This window comes from Protobothrops mucrosquamatus, unplaced genomic scaffold, assembly GCF_001527695.2.
Source record: "Protobothrops mucrosquamatus isolate PMUCROS unplaced genomic scaffold, P.Mucros_1.0 scaffold2640, whole genome shotgun sequence".
In the NCBI taxonomy this organism is placed as follows: Eukaryota; Metazoa; Chordata; class Lepidosauria; order Squamata; family Viperidae; genus Protobothrops; species Protobothrops mucrosquamatus.
This window is the reverse complement of record NW_015388693.1, coordinates 30,812-44,949: the sequence shown is the minus strand read 5'-3', so window position 1 is coordinate 44,949 and position 14,138 is coordinate 30,812. Positions and strand designations below refer to the sequence as shown.

The window sequence follows — 14,138 nt, the reverse complement described above, 5'->3', positions numbered from 1 at the left end:
ATATCTTAGAAGAATTTTAATTTTTGTAATACCTTCCAAATAGCATTAGCCCTCCCATCCAGGACATAGCACAGAAGTGTTGCTTGAGCAGGATCTGTAAGATTATCTGGGACACTACACATCCTCTTCACAATCTGTTTTCCTTGTTACCTTCTGGGAGGAGACTTCGTGGTATCCGTAGCAGAACATCCAAATTCAGCCATAGTTTCATTCCATACAGCATTAACTTTGTGAACTCTCAAGCTTCCTCCTTCCGTTATATATTCAAGATGGACAGTATATTTATTTGTTACGTATATGTAGGGGTGTGGATCTATACATATGTTGTATATAGTATGTTTAGGTGTGTGTCATGTATGTGTTTCACTTTGAGAGTGGGCAACTAAATTTCATTTTTTTGATGTGTGCCATTGTGCCCACAGTAAAAAAAAATGACAATAAAGGTTATCTTATGTGGACCTCTAGAAGTTGCTGAATGATATGTTCAACATCAGAAATCATTTATTTGTATATCTGTATAATCTGTATAATCAAGCTGCAGTTATGGTGCACTGTGAGTACTAGAGTTCAGCAACATTCAAGGAGTCAATGTAGCAATCTCTGATCTAAACTTTTTAGCATTTTAAAGCTCTTCTACAATACAAACATATAATTGCCTGTAACAGACTGTCATTTACTAAATGCTTAATGTCTATTAGCATTTCTACATGCTCTCACTAAACTTATCCAATTTAATGATGGGAGATTGGGAGAAGACATAATCTGCCAAAAGAGGTCTATAACGTATTCGAGCCATAGGAGCAAATAAATATGGAATAATTACATTCAAATATAACCAGTACACTAAAATTTAAAAATCTAATCTTCTGAACAAGAGAATATAAATCCTCTTGCACAATTCATTACAAGCAGCTATTATGTAAAGAGGAGTATGTATTCATATAAAATATATATATACAAAAATATGTACAGTATTTATGTAAGAGTTATTACTGATTATCTGTAACTATATCCTTTTTTCTTATTCTTTTCCTGTGCTAATTTCATTTCTATAGCTAAAAAATCATTGTGAAACTTGGAGAAAATAATACATGTTTTAATCAACCTTTCATAGATTTGGTTGGTTTGGAATTGACCCAGAAGAAGTCAGAAAACCAGTTCTGAATTACATCGGAGCAGCACTTTCAGTACTTAGGTTTTTGAAAACATTATCATTCTCTTAATTATTATAGTACTTTGATTTTAAAATATCTGTAAGTAATCATTCCAAATCAGGTGAATCAAAGTATATCTATTTATTCTTGTGATCTAAGCTACAATCTAAGCATGCGTTACTAGAAAGGATATTTCACTAGATTCCTGTATGTGTTCCAAGAAAATAAATATTGGATTGTTTAAAATTACTAATGTTCAGAAAATGTGTAAATATGCTTTTGATTAGATAGTAAAGAATAATATATCATAGCAAGTAAAGAGAAAAACACCAGTTACCTCAAACATATACTACCTATATGGATGACTATTGATGTTATCTCTTTGCAGCTCCATCATATTTCTTTTCATAAAAAGTGAAGTTCAAAACTCTTCACCATCTTCAGAAAGCACTCCATTATTAAGAGAACAGGTATGTTTCTTTTTGCTATTGTTACAGTTTTCAAGATGGTGGCTAAAAACTATCAACTAGATTTTTCCCTAAAAAAAAGTTTATTTCAGCAGCAGAATTAGCCCAGATAGTGTCCTTGACTTCAAAGATATTCAACATCAACTATTTTAAGATAAGTAGACTTCAGCTCCCAAGATTCCTTAATCAGCAAAACTTTAAAACGATGTAAAAGTACCATCATATGACATTGGATGTCACCCAGTGAATGTATGCCTTTGTTATGAAACATCATTAATATGAGGTTTATTCCAGCCACTTGCTGTCCAAAGCTTTGTGATAAATCCTATAAGGTACAAACCTTCTTTTTCCTTGGAGGAATCTGTTTGACTGCCGATTTTCACTATTGTAGATATACTCAAACAGGAATTTTTAAAAGTTAGATTACATATTTATTAAAGGCTGAATAACTATGTGCATAAAGTGGGAACATGCCTAATAGCTGGCCTAATCTTTGAAAGCATCTGTTTGTTCTGTTGGTTATTTGACAGGTGATTACCTTGTCCTCTAATTTCTATTAAGCTTCAAGAATATAGAATTTCTTTCCATAACTAAAAAAAAAAGATGTGGAAAGCAGACAGCATTGAAAACCATAATCTCTACAGATTTATAAAGGTTGAAGTTGTTGCACTGCTGATTTTAGAAAAGTCTTATTAGGATAATTGGCCAAAATTGAGAATAGCCAGTTCTGTGTTCTCAACATCTTTTTGCTGCAAGGATAATATTCTGGTACCTGCCAGTATACTATGCTTTCATTTGATTGGCAGGCATAATAGGAACTCTAGCACCATTTGTAGAAGAGGTGTGGAAGTCAATACTACAATTTCAGGAATGGAAAGGATTGATAGTACATATTAATTGGGTTTATATCATATCATTACAGTTGGGCTGAACAAGAGTGGCTATGGATATCAATGAACAGCATCAGAAAAAGAAAAAGATCTCCGAATGGTTGTGTTTAGGGATACACAATAGCAATAGCACTTAGACTTATATACCGTTTCATAGTGCTTTACAGCCATCTCTCTCTCAGTGGTTTACAGAATCAGCATATTGCCCCCAATAATCTAGGTCCTCATTTTATCAGCCTTGAACGGTTGGAAGGCTGAGTCAATCTGAGCTGCTCAGAATTGAACTCCTGGCAGTGAGCAGAATTACCCTGCAATACTGCATTCTAACCACTGCGCTACCACAGCTCTTATGTTACAACTGTATAATGTCAGCGAATGTGTTAATAGAATTTACCTGCAACTATTTTGGAAATAAGTGGGACAGTTCTTTCTTCCATTAATGTATAACCAACTTCTTTTTTTTTTACAAAAAAAAACATATTAACAGTTTAATTCATGTCCCCTCATATTAGAAAGATGTGCATTGATTTGCAACTAGAAATGAAATGTTACAAAAGAATGTATAATTTGCCTAATTATTATAAATGGTGATATAAAGTCTTCAAGAACAGGAGAATGGGCTGATCTGGATTTTCAAAACAAAATAATTTTTATTGTACCACTTAATTCCCTTAGGCAAAGTTCTGTCTATCATGTGTAGACTGAGTCCAAGTTTATATGGATTCAAATGCTTTTGGAAATCTTAAAAAGATTAAATGTTTTGATTTTCATCAACAGTCTATCAACACTTCTGAGGACAGAGTCGAAAACAGGAATGATGTATCTTGGGTGGACAACCTTTCTCCATCGGGAAAGAGAATGGTGTAAGTTCAGGGCATCTTTCTCTCCCATCTTATTCCCTCTCTTACGTTCTGTGATAGCTGTTAGACAAAAGAGTTGGTAAGCTAAATAGTTGGTTGCAGTCAAGAACTTTTGCTGTTTCCTCATAGATAATAATTTCTGAAAATCAGTGGCTGTTCTCCAGCAGTGTTGTTTTCATGTGCAATTAATGTTGTGACTTAAGTCAACTTAAAATATTTCTGTCTTTCTTTTCCTGCCAGAGGCTGCTTTCTGGCTATGATAGCTGGGATATTCTACGGCTCTAGTTTTATACCTGTGTTTTACATCAAGGACCACGGCAGAAGAAATGGGACTATATATATAGGAGCCAGTCAATTTGGTAAAAGCAGATGACTTCTTCTGAAAGTCATATATCCTAGAAGAGAACTGTGGCAATTTATGGTATATGGAAGGGAGGGAAAATTTTTACATATGTTTCCTTTTACATTCCTCATGCTACTTGCTTCAGAACTTTTAGCAGAGTTTCTTGTCTAAAATCAATTGCTTACTTTAGAAAAATGAATATATATTATTTGGCCTGATCCTAAATTTGCCTTACATTTAAAACTCTTTTTATTAATAGATTTAAAAGTATAGCCATTTGGATGATTTGCCCCAAAATATCACATTAGTAAGAATTTATTGCTACATACAGCTTAAGAAAATATGCTGATTTAAATAAAATATAGTATAATATACTGATTAAATTAAAAAAGAGAGAGATTGCCCTTGTTATTTACTGAGGTTCTCTTCAAGCCAAGCAGCTCCAAATAACTAGACTGTGGAAACTGAGACCATAAAAAGTACTTTATAAGTAAAAAACCAGTCTGCAAATTGTAGGCATTACATCAAAAATTGTGGGAAAATGAAACTGTTTATTGTAGATTTTGCATTCAGTATATATTTTATAACTCTGGATACAAGAAAATATGGCTAGTGAAAGTAAGGATACTGAAGGTCACATGTACAGTGTTCTCTTTATGTGTGTTTGTGTTGTTTGTTTTGTGGATTTCAGGGGCAGACTAACATGGTCAGGAAGAGGGGATCCAAAATCTTGAGACTTGCCCTCTCCTTAGGACTCTGGGCAATCTCTGTCTCAGATCTCAATGGATGGCTGCCAGTTCCATTGTATTTTCTGTCCTCTAAAACCTTGCCAGTCTAGCGGAGGAGAGAGAGATCCATTATCCTATGCAAAATAGACATTAGACTTTTTTTCCCCCTCTATAGTGAAAATCACAATGCTCTCTGAAACAGTAGTGTTTGCAAGTACTACTCATCCTCAGCAAAAGAAGTGAACATTCTTGTGCAGCAATTTTAAGATATAATTTTAAAAATAAAATGGCTTCAGTGTATGAATGCATTGTCTTAAAATATTATTCAATGTTTTAAAAAACTTTTAAAAAATTAAAGAAAAAGTTAAAAAGGGAGACAGTTGGGAGGATACATATTTTTCTGTAATGTTTCTATTGTTTAATTGTCTTTAGCATCTATAACTATCAGTAGGTCCCGTTCTCCAGAGGCAACTCACTGAAGGCTATAATTTTTGCTGCTAGAATTTCTTTGCTTCACAGTTTTCTGAAAAGATTGTAATAATAGGAATGGGACATTATTTTTAATCAGTGGGCACTGCTATGTAACTCTTGTGGTCCAGGGTGTTCCTAACCTTTATGGGTCTTCTATTTACACTTGGCTTATTTTTGTTAGAGATATGAAAATGTTGATTAATTAGAACAAAAATCTCCCAGTTAATAAACAGTGAATGATTGCAACATGTGACCTTGCCTAAGTAATCACATCAATGAATAACATTGGTGAAGTTCCTGAATATATGTCTTAAACATATATTTATATATTGTATATCTTTTGATATTTATTTCAGATTTAGATTATGTATTTGCCCACTTCAGTGGTATCTTCCTTACAAGTACCGTCTACTTTCTGATCTACTGTGCAGCAATGAAAAATAACCCTAAGGTTTATCCTGCAGCTATAATACCAGGTATAATTTTCAAGCAAAAGCAAAGACCTTATTCAGATTTATAATCTTATTTGGAATATATATCTTGTCAATAAGTACCTTTTAATGAGGCCTGCTATTCTGGGCATGATTCTAGTGTCCTTTGAGATCAAATACCAATATTCTTAAATTAATGTAGTGTGCTTGTTCAATGTTTTCAAAGAAAAGATATTAAGTAGAAAAATAAATCCCTTTAGCTCAGTCTGCTGGAGCTAGACCTTCAGAAATATTGATTCTCGCATATTCTAATGTCAATCATTAGGAAACATAGAAAACAGGAAAAGCTTTTATTTCACTGATTAGAAGACTAATACAAGTTTATTTCAAGAATCAGAGCTAAATCATTCATATAAATACATGAAAGCCACAATTCTGTACTATATTTTACATATGATCTTAAGATTCAGCATGAACTGCTGTTCTGTAGTTTTATTCAAAGTATTTTTCCCCAAATAGACGAACACCGCTTTCTTAGGGTAGGGAAGTCATCCAAAGGCTCTTTGCAAAAAAAATAGTTGGGGGTATGAGGGAAAAAAATCTCACCCAGATTTCTCCGCGGTGGTTTCTTCACGCTTAGTTGTTCTTTTGACTTCGGCTGGTGCAGCTAGATGATCAGCCATCTTTACTCCGTCGGCCCTAAGGAGTCAGCTGGGGCTGCGGGCGAGGCTGCCGCCTTCCCACAGTCACCAGCAAGCCTCCTCGGTGGTCGCCCCTCCAGGGCGACTTTCAACCCCCTTCGGGGTCTACCAGCGAAGGAAAATCAGCCGGTGAAGAGACGAGTCTTTTCACGCGACCGCAGTTGCCGCAAAACTGGAACTGGAACTACTTTGAATAAAACTACAGAACAGCATTTACTGGACTTCTAATTTTTGGGATACTTGGGACCCCTGAAAAACTTGTATTATAGAGTATTATTCTACTTACTATATCAGAGATACTTGCTTCTTCCTGCCTCTTTCTGTTTCGCTCTCAAAATGAGATAAAAGCTTTTAACTTGGAAAGAAAAAAGTTTCTAAGCTCACTGAGGACATCTTGTGGCGAAAACTGTTACTGCAATTGTAATGTTCTTAGGTGTTTGAAGATGGATTTGATCTTCAAATAATAATAAAAGAAGATAAAGGTTTGGAAATAGCTGTGGGTTGACTTTGTGATTTAGAAACTGTGAAGGCGGATGTTTATTGACTTTTAATAAATATAGCTTTTACTAAAAGATTAAAAGACTATTTCACTATGGAAATGGAAGAATCTTACCTACAGCTTGACTATGAGCTTATACTGGAAAAAATATTGGAAGCTACCGAGTATGTGAAATCATGGAGAAAAATTAAAGATCATTTTGCAGAACCACAAGCTGAACCTCAAATTTTAAAAGATCAACCTATAGGCCAAGAAGAAGCCGATATGCAACATTGTACACAATTTAATGAGTGGAAAAAGAACCTACTGACCAATTGAATCGTAGAAAAACTTTGGACCCAAAATCCCAGACTGAGACTTTAATCGACCACTCTACAAGTCAACTAATTACTACAGAAGAGGATATCTCACAAGTTTATGTACAAACCATGGAGAATTTTGAAGATCACAGAATGTCTTCAACTGAAACACTCTTACTTTTAAAACCAACAGGAACTGACTTCCAGATGCGATCTATTGAAAGTTATGACAACTTGGATAATCAAGCTGTAACCATAATATGGAACAAAATTGACTATATTACCTACATGATATTGGAAGATGGGGAGGAGAAATTTGACCAGAATGACTTGTGGATAAATACCAGTATTCAAATATGGAGATTTGATGACATAGATGCAGCATCATGGACACCAGCTTGGCACAGAAAAAAAGCCAGAGTTAGATTTTAAAATGTGACTTAAATTTTCACTTATTGGGTCAAAAAGGCTTTAGAGATTCGGACTGATTTGACAATTAACTGACTATGCGAAATTAGTAAGATGATAATTTGTGTAATGATATGTTTGTCTTAGACGTGATAACTATTTTGGTTGAGATTTAAATTTTATTTAACGGGCTGAGATGTTTCTTTTTTATTCTGTTCATATAGAAAATTACTTTGTAATAGAAGAAGAACTAGAGAGATTTACGATAAGAGAAGAAAGGATATTAACCAATGATCTATTAAATTAAGAAATGGAATATATGTGAAAATACTAGAATGTTATTGTTGGAATACTATGTATGTTGTAGAAGGGACACCCAAAGTCTTATTAATATGTTTACTTAAGATGAATTTGAATATGTTAATCAAAATTAGTGAAGCTTAAAGCAGGATGATGATTGTTTGGACTGATTGAATTTTATGAAGAAATAGATTAAACTAAATTCCTTATATTATGTGAGGGAAGTAGAGAGGGAAATTTTTAATGTATTAACTCCAGTTACATATGTATGACTTTGTTTTTGGATGACTGATTTCCCCTTTACCACAGTGTTTTCCTGAGCACTCTGATGTAAAAATTAAAAACCAATAAAATTTGTTTGAAAAAAAAAAGATTCAACATGAACTGTTTCTTTATTTTTGGAATTGCCCTCCAGCCTTATGTAGCTTTTTTAGCTTAAATTCTGTGTATATAAAGAACAAATTCTTTCTCCAATAACATTGATCTGAGAGAGGATATTTGGGTGAACAGAGAAAGCTCAGAATCTGCAGAAATATCACCTTCCCTCCTAAAAATAATAAGGAAAAGAAATCAAGGAAGGAAATCCCAAAGATATTGTAACAGCCATGACATGTCCTTGAAGGGGCATGGCATGCTGGCAAAAATATTCAAGAGCATTCCAGGATGTAATACTATAGTAATCTTTTTTCTTACCTTTTGTCAGGATTTATTTCTGGAACATTATGGGCAATAGCCAATTGCTGCTGGTTTATAGCAAACCACTATCTCAGTGCTGTTGTGAGCTTCCCAATAATCACTGCTGTAAGTATCAGAGAAATTGCTTGGTTAATAAATGGGAGAAGAGCATCTACTGAAGCATCTCTTTTATGTTCAAGCTTTCTTTCTATGCAATGAATTATATGCTATGTTATTCCTTGGGAGAATATTATTTGATCTCAGATTTTAAATTGACTTTCATCTGGCTCTGTTTATGCAAATGGGTCTGCTTATGCAAGACAGTTGGCTCCAATCAATGAATTAATCAAGAAAGTTCAAAATAGGGTGAGCATTCCTATTTTTTTCATGGTTCTCCTATCTGACATTGCTAGGACAGACATAAGTGTTGGGAACGTCCTGGATGTTTCTGTTGTGGTTTATCTCTAGGGCAGGAGCAGCGCAGTGGCTCAGCGTTTAAGACACTGGGCTTGTTGACTGGAAAGCCAGCAGCCCAGATTCGAGACCTGAGTGCCATGCGACAGGGAGAGCTCCCATCCTCGCCTCAGCTCCTGCCAACATAGCAGTTCAAAAGCATGCAAATGCAAGCAGATAAATAGGTACCACTACAATGGGAAGGTAAAAGCACTCCACGATGTCATGTTAACCATATGATCACAGAAATGTCTTTGGACAGCGCTGGCTCAATGGCCTTGAAAAGGAGATGAGCACCTCCCCCTATAGTCAGCAATGACTAGGGGAGTAAAATCCATAGGTATTTCTTTACTTTTTTTTAAACTCTAGGATAGGGTCAATGAAGCCTGGAAGGGAGAGTTCCCAAGCTCAGGATTTCAAAACTTAGAAAGTGCTACCTACAAACTCTGTCAAAGCCAAAGGCGTCAGATTTCCTTCTGTAGCATTTCTGTCTGTAGAGTCTTGCTGTAGTGCTCCTACAATTATCAGGCCCACCAGATAATTCTGTTTGGTTTCAAAGTCATTATAGAGAGGGAAAGTCAAGCATTCCTACCCCTCCCATGATCCAACAAGGATCAACATTCACAACTGATGCACTTGACAGACTCTGTGTTATAAGTATGATCAGGACTTTTCCTTTTTTTCTCCCACCTCTTCTCCAAGTATATGACACCATGGAGGGAAGTAATAAGAATGTTGATCATTCCCCACGTATATCCAAGTAATTTTAAAACTTGGTGGTAGTACTCATTCTACCAATACAGTGACAATAAAAATAGGAAAAGAGATGCTGACTGTTGAAGAATGGATTTTAAAATTGACGGAAGCAGAGATGGCAAAATTCACTGCTTTGATTAGAGACAATGGATTAGACATCTTTATAAGTGATGGAAGCCATTTTTGGATTTTCTACATGTTAAATACAATAGCACATGGTTAAGAGAGGGATTTGAAGATTAGTGTAATGTTTGGGCTAACCTGTTGACTTTTTTTCTATTTTCCACATATATATTATGATTCTAATCTAATCTTAAGTTCAGAACAAAATTGAGGTCATGCTGTTAGCAGAAAAGAAATTGAATAACTTGGAAACGAGGGTTTTTTTTAAAAAAAAATCCTAATTTTTGGTGCTCGTATTTGTTTAGTTCGTTTTTTTCCAGTTTTGTCAGCAATAAAAACAGCAAAGAAATGCCCCAAGTATATGTTTATCATGACTGTATACAAGAACTTAGTTTTTTTTTCAAACTGGTTTTGCCACAAACTTGAGTAGAAGGATATCTTTCACTTCTAGAATCTGACCAGTACCATTTTAGTTATATGTTCTTTATCATCACTTTACTACAACTGTTTGTTTTTCAGGAATTTCTAATGTAGTCTTGGTGCAGCTGCTGAAATATATAGATGAAATCAGTTATAAACAACAGAACCAGCTTATTACATTATCAGTTTTTATATTTAGTTAATATAATGCTAACTTAGAAGAAGGCTGTTATTCAGGATTCAGAAAGGGAGGAAACTGCAGCTTGGTCTTCTCTCACCTACCCTTTGATGTTGGTCATCACCTCATTTTATTTTTTCACCTGAGCATTTCTCTTTTCTCTCCATTCTGTTTAGTGATTGCTTTTTTCCATTCTTAGTTGAGACACAATATCAGCATAGCCCTAACATAATATGGCTAGTTTAAAATACAAGATATAATCAGAGGCCAATAATAACATTTTAGATAATCATAATCCAAAATCTTTTTTACAATTCTTTCTGTTTCCTAAACCGGTATTTTCTTCTGTTTTTTTTGTCCTGTCTTAAACATGTACAACCATTTACCAAATGATTGCATTTTAGTGGTAGCAAGACTGAAGCAAATATTTTGTCATAGATAAAAATATAACAAAAGCATGAATAAAAGGTATATTCATAGATACTGTTCATCAAATTTGTCTTCTAGGCTCCTGGTTTTATAGCTGCAGTGTGGGGAGTGCTGGTGTTTAAAGAAATAAAGGTATGAACAACAAGTGAAAGTAATGTCCTCCACACAGTACCTTAATCTTTCCCTGTGACATTTGGTGTGTTTTTAATAAATGGGCACAGTAAATTAGATAATTGGGTTGCATGTCTGTTTCTTCTATTTTCTCTAGAGCAGTGATGGCGAACCTTTTAGAGACCGAGTGCCCCAAAACTGGCCCCACCCCTGCTCCACCTCCTGCCCCGTCCCCTCCCCGCCTGCCCGCAGGGCCACTCACTGCCTCCAGGGACCGCCACAGATCACCCAGGCAGCCCAGCAGCACCATTGCGGCCATGCCCTCTGCCTGTGCCCCGCAGCATCAACTGTGCGTGATGGGGTGTGAGGGCAGAGTCTTGTCTATGCTGCCTGGCTGCCATGTCCTTGGTGCGCTGCTCCGCATGGGCCATGCTCAGGGGCGACTCTCCTCCAGGGGGGCTGCTGGTGAGGGGGTCATGGGAGGAGGCAAGGCTGGGGCAGCAGCACGTGTGCCCACAGAGAGGGCGTTGAGTGCCGCCTCTGGCACGCATGCCATAGGTTCGCCACCACTGCTCTAGAGCATTAGTACAGGTAGTCCTCGACTTACAACCACAATTGAGCCCAAAATTTATGTTGATAAGCAAGACATTTGTTATTTTGAACATAACACATGGGAAAAATTATATTCATGCCTGAAAAATAGTTGGATTAAGAGGCTTACATTTAATCTCCTTTAAATGTATATGAAATTAATTAAAATTTAATTTATGTCCTATTTCCACCTATTACTTTTAGAAGTGCAGCTTCAGAAGTTAAATATGGCCCTAAAATGTGTATGCCATTTTTAAAAAGTTGGCAATAATAATCTTTCCACTAATAATCTTATAAAATGTATTCTAGTGCATGTACATCTGTACCAGAAATGTGTTGATTGGCAAATGTGCTAATACTGTTTTCCAGTTCTACAAAATAATGCTATTTCTCTTCTTGTTGCCCCTTTTCTATCCCATAATGCCTATGCAGGGACTGAAAAACTATCTGCTGCTCTTAACAGCATTCTGCATTATTTTGGCTGGATCCCTCTCTACAGCTTTTTCTAAAGTATGAAGAAACATCTTTTGATCCAGCAGATGGCACCACTAGTTAATACATGTAAGACTTTCGAGATTGCTTCTGTCTTTGGAGGTATCACTTATATCTTACTTCTCACCATAAGAACATAAACTTTATTAGGAATATTTTTGCTTAATGAAGAATGCTCATTGTGGTCTGTCTTCATTGTTTAAAATAAGAAATCCATTTTTTAAAAAAAGCAAACTCAGTTATGATATCAAACATTTTTCAAAATTTTTGATGCTGTAATATTTCTTTACCTTGTGGCTGGTACCTAGGTGGGAAGGATAGGAAATATTTAAAAAAATGAAAAATAAAATATACTTACCAGCTATTTGTCCTACATTTTCTTTTCCTATTCCTTAGTTTCTTTCAGTACACAGATTTACATAACAAATTTGAAGGAACCCCCCCTCCCTAAATTTTTCATTACTGGACTGGTCCTGAATGATTTGAGAGTTTTGTTTTCCTACAGGCTAACATTAGATCCATGAACAGCTAGCTACGTTGAGACTCAATATCAACTGGGCTTCCTGAAGTTAAGCAATATCATCTGGGAACTCTTGTTTATAGTATTATGGATTTTTTATATAAGAGGTGTAGAATATATGGATTAAATAAATAATATCTTATGCCATGTATAGTTGTGCAGAGAACTCACCATGGCCCTTTGACTGAAATATTTGATTGAAGTATAAGGGGATTGTGGTTAGTTCTACAAGTACAGATCCTAAGAAAAAGAAAACAGGAGCAAGTTGCATAGAAATAATGGGAACAGGCCGGTAATGTGATTTGTAATAGAGCAGCTCCATGGTCTCACAGGAGACTCCATACCCCTATTTTGGTAAATTAGGACCAAAACTAGATTTCCTGACCCTGATGTAAACAGATCTTGGTGTAGGAAACCACAGATCAAAAGAGCTCAGGCTAACAGGAAGAAAATAAACTTAATAGAGCAATGTCATAATGAAACCAATTACCTAAAGGGTTGATAAACTTTTGAAACAGAAAGCACATAAAAAGTATAGAGAAAATATGTTCCCAAACAAATGAGGTCAGTAAGGTTTTTAAAATTTGAATAGACTCACTTGTCATAGCAAACAGATGTAGCTTATACATATAAATATAAATAAATACAAATTGTAAACTTTAGTACAATTTAAGGTGCCTAACCATATGTGCAGAGAAAACCATTTCAAATTATTAAACATTAAAAAAAATGAGTTTTACTCATTACAAAATGTTCCACATTTCTGTTTTTCGTGTTTTCTTTAGATGTTTTTTGTGAAGTGTATAGCTGCTGCAATTGCTGTTTCTTTCTTTGTTCTTGATTACTGTTCATGTAACAGTAATAGTAACACTGAAGAAATATTAAGCAAGTCTTAAACCAGTGGTTTCAAACATATGGCCCTCCATATCATTTTCTGCAGTCTGCAACATTATCAGAGCTGAGGGTGCTGTCTAGCAAGACTAGGGCACTGAGCACCTCATGAGGTGATACCAGGCTTTCTGGGCAAAGTTGCCAGGGAGGCAGGGTTGGTCAGTAGGCTGGGACTGCTTAGCAGGAACCCTGCTGTTGACTATTTAAAGATAGTCCATTTCTGGACTATAAACGTATTGAGTTCTTTGGTTCTTTATTAGGTAGAATAGAACTGTTACAGCAAAATATCTCTTTTATATAATAATTTATGAAAAATTGGGAGTGAGAATTTTTTTATCTCTCAAATGTTTTCTCTTTTATATAACGTTTATATACTTTTTTTAATTAAAAATGTGGTGTGGTTGGGGTATTAGTTGACACTGTCTCCCTTTTCACTGATTCAATTCTAATTCAAGTCGACTTAAGTTTCCCCTTATTAAATCTGACCTGAATGTTTGGCAAAGTAAAAACTATTTTTTTTTTCAAATATAAATTTTTATTGTTTTCATTATAGAAAAAAATATCACAAATATTTCACAATGCTATAAAGAGAACCCCACCCCCCACCCACCCACCCCCCGGACTTCCCAAACCTAATCCCAGGATACTATTCAGATATAAGTAAACTACTATTAATATCCCTAACTCCACAAAATATTATTCTACATAAGTAGGTGAAATATATAAAAAAAAGAACAAGTTAACTAAAAACCTAAATTATATTCCACCATTCTATGCTTCTTTTGAATATAAACAATCCATCTTCTCCATATTAATAAAAATTGTTCATTTGAATGATTCTTCAAATAAGCCGAGATCTTTGCCATTTCAGCAAGGTACGAGACCTTCAATCTCCAGTCCTCCATTGTAGGTAAAATTTTACTCTTCCAATTTTGAGCTATCAGCAAA

General features: G+C 35.2%; 1 protein-coding gene across 2 annotated transcripts in view; it reads left to right on the top strand.

The window, feature by feature from the left end:
* TMEM144 (transmembrane protein 144) overlaps window positions 1–12,132 on the top strand; it is a 20,487-nt gene extending 8,355 nt beyond the window's left edge. For both annotated transcript variants that reach the window (XM_015825446.2, XM_029285976.1), the window contains 8 exons: window positions 1,115–1,195; window positions 1,543–1,624; window positions 3,289–3,374; window positions 3,612–3,730; window positions 5,270–5,389; window positions 8,255–8,352; window positions 10,664–10,717; window positions 11,720–12,132. In XM_015825446.2, the coding sequence (XP_015680932.2) occupies window positions 1,115–1,195; window positions 1,543–1,624; window positions 3,289–3,374; window positions 3,612–3,730; window positions 5,270–5,389; window positions 8,255–8,352; window positions 10,664–10,717; window positions 11,720–11,803 (724 nt within the window). In that variant the 3' untranslated portion in view covers window positions 11,804–12,132. The remainder of the gene's footprint in view (window positions 1–1,114; window positions 1,196–1,542; window positions 1,625–3,288; window positions 3,375–3,611; window positions 3,731–5,269; window positions 5,390–8,254; window positions 8,353–10,663; window positions 10,718–11,719) is intronic.
* The last annotated feature ends 2,006 nt before the right edge of the window (window positions 12,133–14,138 follow it).